The sequence below is a fragment of the Neolamprologus multifasciatus genome, chromosome 1 (genome assembly GCF_963576455.1).
Source record: "Neolamprologus multifasciatus chromosome 1, fNeoMul1.2, whole genome shotgun sequence".
NCBI lineage: Eukaryota > Metazoa > Chordata > Actinopteri > Cichliformes > Cichlidae > Neolamprologus > Neolamprologus multifasciatus.
Window position 1 is genome coordinate 3,837,327 of NC_140439.1, and position 14,648 is coordinate 3,851,974.

Here is a 14,648-nt window from a genome sequence, read left to right on the forward strand (position 1 = left end):
TTTTCCAGCATGTCTGATCTGTTGGTGGTGTTGTTGAAAAAGAATTGGCTATAAATTAATTATCATGGAAATCAGTTGATAATTATCAAGAGATTATTTCCTCAGTTGCCTTTTTTAAAAACACAGAATTAGGATTCATGTTGGAGACTGGAAGTTAAACCCTGCATGAGAGGACTGTGTTTCCTCCGATAATCGTACTGTTTGTGTGGTTATGTGTGAGCTTGTGGCCTGTTATGATTAATAATTTGCACAGGTTTGGTTAAAATCAGAAGCTCCGTAGCAATTCTTTCTTTTATTTCTCAGTTTCAGCCAGTGTTGCTTTCCCTACCATAATTGAACACTGAGTAACCACTCCAACAGTTGGGACTTTTCTTTGTTTTTTGATTCACTTATGAGCTGATAGTCTTGTTGGATGAGCCAGCCGAGCCTAGGTTACAGGTAACAGACTGCTAAATTGAAATTTTTCTGTAAAATCTGGACTCCAAATCTTGTTTTAATCGATTCAGTGTCGTTCGTCCTGTGAATAAGCAAACAGAGGTTTTAGGAATCTTTAAGGATTTGAAGGGTGTTGCTGTTTCCCTTAAGATCTCCTTCACCTCTTTTAGGTTTGCACTTTTTGCTTTTGGTGTGATCATTGCACCTATTTTGCCCACAAAATGAATGAATTGTAACAAGAGTTCGACATTTCCTCCATTTGCAGGTTGTTGGTCTTGCCATTTTTGAAAGTGGTCTTGAGAAAAACGTCTCCAGGTTTTCTGAAGGTCGTTTAAAGTTTTTTTGATTGGAAGCTCCTCTCTGTTTTCTCAGTCCACTCCTTGGTTTTCTTCTAATTTTTAGAGCAATTAAAAAAAAAAATTGAACCACTTCAAACTGACCTATGAATCATTGAAGCTTAAAATGGCAACTCTAGAAATGAGTCAGTGCTTTGTTGACATATAACAGAAGCTAACAAAGGACCGATTTCAAATTCTATCCTTGCTGCGCCGCAGCGACCTGTCAACACCAAAGATAGCTCAGTCTGAAAGGTACAAATTAGTATTTTTTTTCAACAAAAAGGTGATTTCCAAAGAGCAGATAGCTGAAAACCGGACGTCTTGGTACAGTGTGTACTTAAAATGGTTTTGCAAGTCAAACATTTGCTTCTCAGGAGGTTCTTCAGATTGTGTTTGTGTTGCTTTCTGACATTTTTTAGCCAACTTCTCTTTGGCACGTTTTCATGTGATTTCTTTATTCAGCAGGTCTGCCAGCAATCAAGCCTGGATGTGGCTAGTGGAACTCAGGTTTCCAAAAAATGAAATGAAATAAAAATGTGATGAGGGGGAAATTACTTTTTCACATAAGGACAGGTAGGTTTGACATTTTTCCTTTAAAAAATGCAGTTTGTGGTTATTCAGGTTATCGTTCTTTAATAATAAAATTGTTTGATGACCTGAAATATTTAAGTTTGATTTAAAAGTATGGAAAAGTTTAAGAAATCATAAAGGGGGCAAACACAACACTATATATAAACTGTCGGCAACAAGTGCAGCACAGATTGGTTCCCATGAAATTAAAGCTGTGTCACATACAATCTAATGATCAAAAATGCTCTAAACATCTGTTGTGACTTGTCTTTTGTGTCTTTATTGTAGTACAATTTTATTCACACAGTATTCAATTCAATTCAATTTTATTTATACAGCGCCAAATCACAACAAAAGTTGCCTCAAGGTGCTCAAGTAGATCGCACAATAATACATACAGAGAAAAACCCAACAGTCATATGACCCCCTATGAGCAAGCACTTTGGTGACAGTGGGAAGGAAAAACTCCCTTTTAACAGGAAGAAACCTCCGGCAGAACCAGGCTCGGGGAGGGGCGGGTCCATCTGCTGTGATTGGTTGGGGTGAAAGAAGGAAGACAGGATAAAAGACATGCTGTGGAAGAGAGACAGAGATTAATAACAGATATGATTCAATGCAGAGAGGTCTATTAACACATAGTGAGTGAGAAAGGTGACTGGAAAGGAAAAACTCAATGCATCATGGGAATCCCCGGCAGCCTACGTCTATTGCAGCATAACTAAGGGAGGATTCAGGGTCACCTGGTCCAGCCCTAACTATATGCTTTAGCAAAAAGGAAAGTTTGAAGCCTAATCTTAAAATTAGAGATAGTGTCTGTCTCCCGAATCCAAACTGGAAGCTGGTTCCACAGAAGAAAACTGAAGGCTCTGCCTCCCATTCTACTTTTAAATACTCTAGGAACAACAAGTAGGCCTGCAGTGTGAGAGCAAAGTGCTCTAATAGGGTGATATGGTACTACAATCTCATTAAGTATCTCATTAAGATAAGATGGGGCCTGATTATTTAAGACCTTGTATGTGAGGAGCAGAATTTTGAATTCTGGATTTAACAGGAAGCCAATGAAGGGAAGCCAAAACAGGAGAAATCTGCTCTCTCTTTCTAGTCCCTGTCAGGAATCTTGCTGCAGCATTTTGGATTAGCTGAAGGCTTTTCAGGGAGTTTTTAGGACTTCCTGATAATAATGAATTACAGTCGTCCAGCCTGGAAGTAATAAATGCATGAACTAGTTTTTCAGCGTCACTCTGAGACAGGATATTTCTAATTTTAGAGATGTTGCGCAAATGGAAGACAGCAGTCTTACATATTTGTTTAATATGTGCGTTGAAGGACATGTCCTGGTCAAAAATGACTCCAAGGTTCCTCACAGTGTTACTGGAGGCCAAGGTAATGCCATCCAGAGTAAGAATCTGGTTAGATACCATATTTCTAAGATTTTCAGCGCCGAGTACAATGACCTCAGTTTGATCTGAATTAAGAAGCAGAAGGTTAGCGGCCATCCAGGTCTTTATGCCTTTAAGACATTCCTGCAGTTTAACTAATTGGTGTGTGTTATCTGGCTTCATGGACAGATAGAGCTGGGTGTCATCTGCATAGCAGTGAATATTTATGCTATGTCTTCTAATGATGCTGCCTAAGGGAAGCATGTATAATGTAAACAGAATTGGTCCTAGCACTGAACCCTGTGGAACTCCATAATTATGAATTTATTATTATATAAATCCAATCCATTATTATTATTATAAAGCAGCAAATTATTTCTCCAGGCTAAATGATGATCCTCTAAATTTGTGACACGCCATTTCCTCTCCAGCTTACGAGTCATCTGCTTTAGGGTACGTGTTTGAGAGTTATACGACGGAGTCAGGTACTTCTGATTAGAGACCTTAGTTTTCACAGGAGCTACAGTATCCAGAGTCGTACGTAGTGAGGAGGTGAAATTATTAACAAGATAATCGACCTCTGTTGGGGTAGCGTTCAGATAGCTGCTCTGCTCTTTGTTGGTACAGGGCATTGAAGATGATAACAGTGGGTGGATTACATTCCTATATACATGTAACTTAGTTACAGCGCTTTCAGAAAGACATCTACTTTGATAAAGTCTACTCTCCACTGCTGTGTAATCAATTATTGTAAATGTAAATGTTATCAGGAAATGATCAGACAGGAGAGGGTTTTCAGGAAACACTGTTAAATGTTCAGTTTCTATGCCATATGTTAAAACAAGATCTAGAGTGTGATTAAAGTGGTGGGTGGGTTCTTTTACATTTTGAGAGAAACCAATTGAGTCTAATAACAGATTAAATGCCATGTTGAGGCTGTCATTTTTAGCATCTACATGGATGTTAAAATCACCCACAATAATTATTTTATCTGAGCTCAGAACTAAATTAGATATAAAGTCTGAGAAATCAGACAGAAACTCTGTGTAAGGCCCAGGTGGATGATAGATGATAACAAGTAAGACTGGTTTCTGAGTTTCACAGCTGGGGTGGACAATGTTAAGCATCAGGCTTTCAAATGAATTAAAAGTCTGTCTTGGTCTTTCATTAATTAATAGACTGGTGTGAAAAATTGCTGCCACACCTCCCCCTCGGCCTGTGCTTCGAGATTTCTGGTAGTTAGAATGACTCGGGGGTGTTGATTCATTTAAACTAACATGATCATCCTGCTGCAACCAGGTTTCTGTAAGGCAGAGTAAATCAATTTGTTCATCAATTATCAAGTCATGTACTAACAGAGACTTGGAGGAGAGAGACCTAATATTTAATAATCCACATTTCACTGTTTTACTCTTTGGTTCAGATGTGGATACTGTATTGTTCTTTCTTTGTAATTGTTTATGTTTAAGTTGTTTGTTGCTGGTTTTTAGTTTGTTTTATGTCTTTTTGGAAGCTGACACAGTCTCTATGGAGATGGGTTTTTGGGGGGGTAGCAGGAGGAGAGAAGCTGCAGAGAGGTGTGTAAGACTGCAACTCTGCTTCCTGGTCCCAACTCTGGATAGTCATATTTTGGGGGGTTTAATAAATTTGTCCATATTTCTAGAAATGAGAGCTGCTCCATCCAAAGTGGGATGGATGCCGTCTCTCCTAACAAGACCAGGTTTCCTCCAGAAGGTTTGCCAATTATCTATGAAGCAGTACTTGAATGCTCAAACATGACACATGTTACGTGACACTTCGAGTGCATTTGTAATTGGCCACATGCTGACTGGAAAAGCATGGGAGGAAATTATACACATTACAGAATAAAGTCCGCAGCAGGAGGCTGAAATGAAAATGTGCAAAAACAAAATCAGGAGTTGCTTTTCGAACTGATATAAAACTGGCATTTTTTAACTGTCACACCTTGATTCTTCATCTTTTCTCACCCATTTTCATCCTTCTTTGTTAATAACATTTCTCAAATCCTCAAGGAATACAATGTAGAGTTATCTGTTATCACGAGTGGGAATACAAACTCAAGAAATCTGGGAAAAGGCAAATCTATCCATTACACATGTCACTGAAAATGGCAGCTTTATCTATTGTTACCTGCAGTGTCATCAAATCCGGGACATCTCAGCTAATGGGCATATATGGTCGGATATGTACACTCATCATAGCCGTCAATGTCAAAGTCATTTTGGGCTTTTCATGGTTTCTTTGCACTGTTCTTTTTCCATGATTGTACAACATATATCCTTGATGAGTGGGTGGGTACAATTTATTTTGGATTTTCTATAATCTGCACAGGGTCAAAATTATATACCGGTATTTGTTTAAATATATACAAATATAAATATACACTCATTAAGGTGCTGCTTAAGATTCTATATTTCTAAATAACTGCAAATTACAAATAGTTTTCAAATAGACTGTACCAGCTGTCAGGAATGGTGGTAGAAGAATCATCCTGTGGGGCTCTTTTACTACCAGTGGCACAAGGACATTGAACAAAGTGGATTAAATAATAAAAAGGACTACTTTCAGATTCTTCAACTTCACCTCAAATTAGCTAGACAGCTGAAACTTGGACCCGATAGGGGATTCAAAAAAGACAAGGATTCTAAACACACATCTTGTTGCTTAAAAAGCATCTCTAGACCCAGCAGTCTTAGCTAAATATAGGCCAGTCTCCAACCTTCATATCAAACATCCTTGAAAGAGTAGTTGTCAAACAGCTAACAGATCATCTGCAGAGGAATGGTTTATTTGAAGAGTTTCAGTCAGGTTTCAGAGCTCATCACAGCACAGAAACAGCTTTAGTGAAGGTTACAAATGATCTTCTTATGGCCTCTGACAGTGGACTCATCTCTGTGCTTGTCCTGCTAGACCTCAGCACAGCGTTCGATACTGTCGACCATAATATCCTATTAGAGCGATTAGAACATGCTGTAGGTATTACAGGTACTGCGCTGCAGTGGTTTGTATCATATCTATCTAATAGACTCCAATTTGTGCATGTAAATGGAGAGTCCTCTTCACACACTGAGGTTAATTATGGAGTTCCACAGGGTTCAGTGCTAGGACCAATTCTGTTTACATTATACATGCTTCCCTTAGGCAGCATCATTAGAAGACATAGCATACATTTTCACTGCTGATGACACCCAGCTTTCTCTAAGCTAGATAACACACACCAATTAGGCAGGAATGTCTTAAAGACATAAAGACTTGGATGGCCGCTAACTTTCTGCTTCTTAATTCAGATCAAACTGAGGTTATTGTACTCGGCGCTGAAAATCTTAGAAATATGGTATCTAACCAGATTCTTACTCTGGATGGCATTACCTTGGCCTCCAGTAACACTGTGAGGAACCTTGGAGTCATTTTTGACCAGGACATGTCCTTCAATGCACATATTAAACAAATATGTAACACTGCTTTCTTCCATTTGTGCAACATCTCTAAAATTAGAAATATCCTGTCTCAGAGTGACGCTGAAAAACTAGTTCATGCATTTATTACTTCCAGGCTGGACGACTGTAATTCATTATTATCAGGAAGTCCTAAAAACTCCCTGAAAAGCCTTCAGCTAATCCAAAATGCTGCAGCAAAAGTCCTGACAGGGACTAGAAAGAGAGAGCATATTTCTCCTGTTTTGGCTTCCCTTCATTGGCTTCCTGTTAAATCCAGAATTCAAAATCCTGCTCCTCACATACAAGGTCTTAAATAATCAGGCCCCATCTTATCTTAATGACCTTGTAGTACCATATCACCCTATTAGAGCACTTCGCTCTCACACTGCAGGCCTGAGTTATGAACCCGTGACAGAGTCCAGGTTTGGGTTTTTTCTTTTTGTTTGTTTGGTTTTTGTTTTTGCAGCAGTCGCAGTTAAACAGACAGATGTTTGAAAAGTCATCTTGTTAAATATTGTATCTTGCTGGCACTCTGAAAAGAAGTAGAGTGGAATCATCTTAGCATGATCATTTCCTATGTTGAACTATAACCCTCAGATTTTGACTTACAGGGTGTTTGCTTGTATTTCCAAGTTGAAGTGTTTTCTTTAGTTAAAGAAAAGGTCATAGATTAGTTTTTTAAAAATGAAAAATAATATTTAATGAATGAAATGAAGAAGAAGTTATACATTGGGAAGGTTTTACCTAAAAACCATTTAATCTCTGTCTGTGTTTAGTACTTATGTTAGACCTCTAACTGTTATCTAATGTCAACAAGTGAGAATAGTTCAGTGTGAGTGTTGGGTACTGTTTTAATCAGTTACTTAAAAAAAATAGCTGATTAACCTACTTACAAAACTAGCATGTTATGCTACTTGTTATAAGAAGAGAGAAATCTTTGTTGTCAGTGTAAGGTCAATGACATATGGGGATATTAATTGTTAGTATTTAATTAATATAAAACATTTAACCTCCAAATCCTCACACACTGACTTCTGAGAAAACAGTTGAAAATATATTTAATCAGACATTCGGGTTATTTCAGTATCTTCATTCTGCCCGGGTCACTTACAAGCGCACAGCTGGAGGCACTGACTGATAAGACCATAAATCATGTTGACAGTGGATCATTTGGCCATAGGGAATAGATTAACTCTCAGGTGCAGTTTTCACCCTCGTGAAGTTCATTTAGTGATATACAGAAAGCACTAATGAGCCAGACCATGTTTTTGCATATATTAGGTGATATTAGTACCTCTGGGAGTTTACTGAAGCCCACTGTACAAGCTGTTAGCACAGGATGGATGAGACAAAGTAGCATGCGTGGTCTTTGACGGCTGTCTGAAATGACAGAAGGTGTCTGATGGGAACAGGAGGAGATTATTCAATTTGAATATCTAGTTTCTTTAATCAGCTCTTTGCAAGAGCCTGATATTATTTCCTGTTTGCTTCTCTGTCCCAGCTGAATTCCCCGGGCCTGCTGACTATGCCCCAAAGCTCCACCTCCAGTGAGGATGAGATGGCCCAGAGCTTTTCCGACTACTCTGATGATTGTGCCTCCGAGAGCTCCCGTGAAGAAACCATCTATGAGACCATAAGGGCCACAGCAGAGCCATCGCAGAACCGCATGGACGACATTCACACGAACTCGCTGGTTATCCGTGTCTTGATCCCTGACCTGCAGCAGACAGTGAGTATCTGTGAAGGATGAGAACAGAGCTGTTGAGAGTGCTGATGTTAACCTCGTAGCATCCACCAGCTCACCCGCATCTAGGGTAGGGTGAGGCAAACATCCACCTCTTTTTTTGTTAAAATTTTCATCTTTTTGGGACGCCAGAGGTCAAAGCGTTTAACAGAACAATATTAATGTTAACATTAATGTATGAGACTTCATCAGTAAGGGAAACGACCTCGACCCTAACTCTAGATGGGATGCCAGTAACCCGATAAATGTTTCGAATTGATCATGTTTGTGACTGTGTGAAATATTAACGTGATTGATGAACATAAACGTGCGACTTGATATGTACTGTAAATGAATGCTGTGTATTCTAACACCTTCTAACCTCTTTTGTGATCTAAAAGCTTTTATTGAAAGCTGGCTTGCAGTAAACTCAAACGCAATGATGCCATTAATGTGTGAGACCTGCAGGAAAGGTACAGTCGGTGGCATTTCAGTTGTGGGCTACAAACAGTGTCACCAGGCATTAAACAGATAGGAATCTTTATAAAAATTGATAATGCAGGCAGAAAGAAACAGGTGCATTTCCAGATGTTAAAGGTTTTACAGTGATCCAAATGTGCTTCACTGCACTCTGCTCACTCCAACTCCAACAACGAGATCACTGGCATTTCTGAGAGGGTGAATATTCTTTAAGGGTCCTTTCATGTATAAAGTAGTATCCCTATTAGCTCCCCTGGTATATATCATCTGTTGTATATACCCGGAGAGATAAAAGAAATTAGCAGGAAATGTGCAAAGACTTTTGCCAAAACTTGTAAAACACATACACCTGTTAGCACATTCCATCGGTTTGTTGTTTTATCTTATTTTATACTCATCATAAGACTCCTCTAGCATGATAATATAACACATCCTTATCTCTTCCATTTGTGTGAGATTAACCTTTAAGCAAATGGATGTTTTCAGAGGAAGCAAAGGAGTGTAATCTCAGCCTTGGAGGCTTCCTGCTGTTTAAAGTAGGCTTACCAGTAATCTTTCACTCATTTACAGTTTTAAAGCCGGGGACTTAAACGAGCTCTGGCCATCAAGGATCGTAATATGATATGAGTTGGTCTGTGACTGTTGAATGGGAGACGTGTAGCAGGTTGTTATATATAGCTGCATATGTGTAAGAGTGTGTATCAAAAGTTAAGGTGGGTCATGAGGTGGGCGGGGCTATTTGGTTTATTGCCATCAAATGTTTGGTGAGAGTCACACTACAACATTTAATGACACAGTTTGCCCCTAGAACTCAAATACTCATTATACAATTTAATATTGCTGTGCAGTTTATAATAGAAGATGATGAACCCAGATGTGGGAGCCCAAAGGAGAAAGTAAATGAATGTTAGATTGTCCTTCCATTTCCTATTAATATGTAAATGAATAGCAGGTAGATGAATAGCTGAAAGTAAATGATGCCTAATTAATCTTATTTTTAGGCCCTTATTTCATATTCCTCATTAAAGCTGCGAGCAGCAGTGATAGGACCGTCGCATCGCGCCTGTTGCCGTGTACGTGTGCTCGACTCATTCGAGATATTTGTTGAAGTCTTTCAGAAAATTCTAATTTGTCTGTTTCATAAACAAGGCACACTTCCTGTGCCTGCTAGACATCGTACAAGAACACATGTTAAGTTTATGTCACAGTGTTGTACACTGAGTGTGTGACCAGCTGCATCTCTGTGCGGGATGGAAGCGGGATGCAACATAACTTGTTACATATTTAACATATTTTCGATACATTTTCATCCTTTGGTGAGCCAAAACTGTCTGTCAATCTTAAATTTAAAACGTCTCATAATGTTTTTGGCTGTTTCAGCCTCAAACACAGACAAACCTACCACATGGCCTTCATGGTTTCACACTAGGGATGCCACGATTAGTCGACTAGTCACGATTACGTCGACTATCAAAATCGTCGACGACTGATTTAATAGTCGACGCGTCGTTTGAAGCTTTGTAAGATCACAAAACACGCAGGAATAAGTAGTAGGATTTAAGAGTGTAATAACGGACTGAAACAGAAGATGGCAGCACTGCATGTACAAGGATGCCAGCTGCCGTTAAACCCCGAAGAAGAAGAAGCTGTGTCCCAGAATTCATAGCGCAGCCCAGCTCAGTTTCCAACAATGGCGGCAGCTAGTTAGTTTTAATATTACTCTTATTATTCTTTCTGGGTCACAAAATAGATGTTTAACATATTTTCAGGCGAGAATGTAGCTGTGTAAACCTCAAATATCTGCTCAGTTTATCAAGACACCACATATTTTCAAAAGCGCTCCGACGTTTTCGGAGACGTCTGTTAGCCACTAGCTCGATAGCTAGCCGGGGGCTAGGCTAACTAGAGCCGTGAGAACACCGGACTCCCGGCAAATCGTTTTCAAACCCACCGCCGTCTTTCGCTACTCAGGTTAAACGTGATATATAAGTCACTTAGATAACTTAAAAATGTTATTGTTTGGCTTTTTTTTGTATTTTATTTGTTCCTGAGTGAATCGGTTTGGCTGAGATTAAAGTTATAGTTTTTACACAGCTGAATAAACGTCAAGCAGACAGCTGATTATCAGAAGTGTGAGATGCTCGAGAATTTACTCCGGTGTCCTGTTATATTTTAGATAGCAAGGAGTTTATTAAACTTCACTGAAACAATCTGCAAATTTCATTAAAATTTACTAAACTATCATCTTGTCTTTATTTTTAGTTAGCACAGACCTTAAACACTTAAAGCTGTAAGCTAATGATAGTTATATAAGAGCAGATGCTGCTGGTGCAATAAGCTGTACGTTTTACGTCCAATGGATGATGATCTGATTAGTCGACTATCAAAATAATCGTTTGTGGCAGCCCTATTTCACACACCCACTAATATATATATTAGTTGGTGTATAATATATAATAATGATAATAATGTTATGATTTTCTAAAATCCTACCCCTCAATTACAACTTCCTTTTTCGTGACATGCCACTAGAGCTGCGATTAAATGAAAAGCCATCATTTTTACACAAAGGCATCATCAGACCTCTTTCTAAGTGGATGTGGTCAGCCTGTGAGGAATAATACTCAAAGCAAAAACATTTCCTATTCCCACTCGGTGCTGCTCTGGCTGTCAGTGCCTATTTGTTGGGACTTTGATCAAATGTAAAGTTTGGGACAGATTAGAAATGTGTGTTTAAGTTTAAGTATTTTTTTGTGCTTCATAGCAAAACACTGAGACCATATGAAAAAAACTGAGTTTACTCAAAACAGTGGTACCAAGTCTTTAAGGCTTTCCTGACCAAATTTCAGATGGTTCTGGTAAATCAAGCAGGACTGATTCACTTAAACCCTGCTGTAAATTAAATAATCTGTTAAACTCAGGCACTTTTAAAGATTTTAAAGTAAAAATCTGAATATAATCAGGTTATGTGTTCAGCATGTTACCATGGTGATTTAGCCAGGTCAAAAGAGAGTTACTGTCATGACACAGAAAATTCTCACAACTCGCAAGCCAATAACTGTCACGGTCCAGGGTGTATTATTATTGATCTTTGTTGTTATCTGGCACTTCACTGCAATTGTGATGGTTTCTCTAGTTCTTTTTGGTCCCTGTACTCCTCTGTGTAGTTTCAAGTCCGTGTCCTTGAGCCAGTTGTGTTTCCTGTTTTACTTAAAAGGTGTCCCAGGTCATGTATTCTGTTTTGCTTCCCTGTTGTCTTGTATAGTTAGGTTGTTACCTTGTGTGTATTTTTAGTGTGTGGTTACCTCTGTTCTTCGTCGGAGCGTCTGTGTGTCATTCTGTGTATCGTCCCCGGTGTTTCTCTGTCCAAGTCTCCAGCTATGTTTCCAGGTCTGGAAAAGGCTCTCTGTTTAAAAACACTCATCTCTAATAAGTATTACCCAATAGGCAAAGAGAGCTTAGATGGAGTCGGGGAGAAGACTTGCCCAGCTCTAACTGATACTGAGTCCCTATGGGAGACGAACCTGGTCCCTTTGAAGGCATGTTTGCCAGGGTGGCCCTGTTGCACCTTCACACCGGTTATCAATGGCTCTCTAAATTGGTGCGCTTGGTAAATAACTGGGTTACATTTAGTGGCCTTGAAAACCAAGTTAACTGTTAACTAAGGTTAGCGTAACCTGTAAGAGCCCTTCGAGTGATGTTATAAGAATATGCAGGTTTTATGCTTCACTGTTCACAAAAGTTAAAAAAGGAATATCCACAATTTAGACTTCTTGAATACAGAGCGTGTTACTAAAAGCAGTTCAGCAGGAACAAAGCAAAAGCCACATCAAATCATAATAATCACTCAATCAAATCGGTGGACTTATCTCATTAACCTACTCTGAGATTATGTTGATTTTATTCTGATCTGTACAGAGCCCCGCAGGGGACATGGGACAAAAAAAAAATTAAGACGGACTTTTGCGAGATCTCGCAAAAGTTTTAGCCGCATTATTCGGAGGCCGCCAGCTCGAAGCAGACTGGGAGGTCAAGGCACGATGTGCCGGGAAAGCGGTGTTCCTCCCGGCTGTAGTAGGTCTCGACCTCCCGTTAGCTTCGAGCTAGTGGGTGTCAGATCTCCGAAAACATCGGAGCACTTTTGCAAATATGTGATGTCGTGTAAACCGAGCAGGTATCTGACGTTTACACAACTACATTCGCGCCTCAAAATATCTTAAAAGTGTATTTTGTGACCCAGAAAGAGTAATATTACAACTAAGTAGCTGCCGCCATTGTTGGAATTCAACTTTTGCGAGATCCCGAGTTTGTTTTGCGAGGTCTCGCAAAAGTTTTGCGAGATCTCGCAAAAGTCCGTCTTAATTTTTTTTCTCCCATGTCCCCTGCGGGGCTCCGTAGATCTGAGAGACGAGACAGGTTGGACAGAGTGGGCATGCCTCGGCCATGACGTGCCTATCTCTGTGTGGATATAATCCAATAAGATTCCAAGTTCTTGGAAGTTGTAATCCAGTAGGACCAAAACCTCAAAGTGTAAAATTTGTCATCTAATGTTGTCGCTATGACTGTCCAAACAGTGATATGTGCGTGAAAGACTATCACACAAACTCTTCACAGCAAATGATCAACTCAGTTTAACTCAACTACTGGACCTGACTGACCATCCAGTTAGTCCCAATTCTAAGTTTGTGTGTTTGTTTAAGGAAAAAAGTCACCAAGTTATTCTCCTGTTGACCAACGTTCCCTTCTAAGGTCTCTGCTGGTCTCTGCGCACAGAAAATCTGCGTTGTGCACAAAAATAAATAAATAAATCTAACCTGAAATACTTTAACAATTCTGTTTTGCAGTGTTAGTCAGTGAGTGACTGGCTGCTCCTGTATGGGATTACAACGATGCCACCTTATCCCATAGTCCAGCCAATGATGCGATTCACATTCGTATATATGCAGCTAATCAACGTCGTTGTCAGGCTATGACAGCGTCCTTATGTGCCGACACCGGTGTTTAGCTAGCAAAGCGGCGTGGCTGATGTGGAGTGAAGCCATGTTAATGACAACGTGTACAACCATTGGAGATGTGAGCAGGACAGACGGAACAATTGACGGAAAAAGTGTGGACTTTATACCAGTTTTTAAATCATGTTGATCGGCCACGTAAAACCACGTTAAGTGTTAAGTCAAACACTATTTCCATCACAGGATTAGAAGTGTAGGTGGTCGAAGAGTATAAATACCTCAGTGTCCACCTGGACAACAGACTAGACTGGAGACTGATCAGTGAAGCTATCTACAAGAAGAGTCAGAGCAGACTGTACTTCCTGAGGAAGCTTGGGTCCTTCAATAAGTGTGTTGTGGAGAGTCTTCTTAAATCAGCTGCTGGGGTAGCAGCATCAGAGCCAGGGACTTAAAACGGCTCAAAAACCTGATGAAGAACGCTGCTTCTGTCCTACTGTGGAACCAGTGGAGATGATGGTGCAAAGAGGGATTCTTCACAAAATCAAAATCACAAAAAAAGAAAATTACAAACAACCCCGAGCATCCTCTTCATGAGTCGGTTTACAGCAGCAGAGTGTCTTCAGACCTGCTGTAATACAGGAGATGCTTCCTGCCCACAGCCATCAGCACCTACAACAACTCATTGAAGAATCCTGGATTAAATTAGTTATGACAATATTTAAGTCACATGTTCCAGCAGCAAAGTGACACACAGGACTCACACAAAAGTAAAGGATATAAAATAGAAAACAATAAATAAAAGACTGTACAGGGCAAATTCCCCCCCCCAAAAAAACAACAACAAACAAACAAACAAACAATAAATGTTTTCTGTGTGTGCATTAAAAATAAATTCTAAGTAGAACCAAGATTCTACTTTTAAAATCTGGTAAACAGTGACTCCACAGTGTTTTGTTTGTTTATGTGAACAGTGGGAACTTTAGCTGTTAGCTTTTCATAAACTGCAGCGTTGGTACATTTACACTGTGGGTCAGTATGGTGCTGCTTGTTCTTTAAAGCTCTGTGAGAACCATGTGCACACAGTACAAGCAGCCTACATGTACCACATGTAGGCGACCTTAACTGTACATAGATGCAGCCTTCCTTTCATTCACAGTGAGAATCCGTAAGTAAACGTTCGTCATAAAAGACTGCCAGTGTGAATGTGAAAGAGCAGCTAGGTGCTTCTGGAGTCTGTGCAGCTCTTTGCTTGATGCGTGAATGTCCATGAGGAATAATAGCTTTTTATTGGATGCACATGTGCAAAAGGACAA

At 39.6% G+C, this 14,648-nt stretch overlaps 1 protein-coding gene and 1 long non-coding RNA gene across 4 annotated transcripts in view; one reads left to right on the forward strand and one right to left on the reverse strand.

Moving 5' to 3' along the window:
• LOC146525140 (SH3 and multiple ankyrin repeat domains protein 2-like) overlaps positions 1-14,648 on the forward strand; it is a 355,364-nt gene that overhangs the window by 104,445 nt on the left and 236,271 nt on the right. For all 3 annotated transcript variants that reach the window (XM_085161570.1, XM_085161578.1, XM_085161585.1), the window contains exon 2: positions 7,682-7,909. In XM_085161570.1, the coding sequence (XP_085017696.1) occupies positions 7,706-7,909 (204 nt within the window). In that variant the 5' untranslated portion in view covers positions 7,682-7,705. The remainder of the gene's footprint in view (positions 1-7,681; positions 7,910-14,648) is intronic.
• The window catches only part of LOC146525141 (uncharacterized), a 145,645-nt gene that overhangs the window by 87,581 nt on the left and 43,416 nt on the right, over positions 1-14,648 (reverse strand). The gene's annotated exons all lie outside the window — the stretch shown is intronic.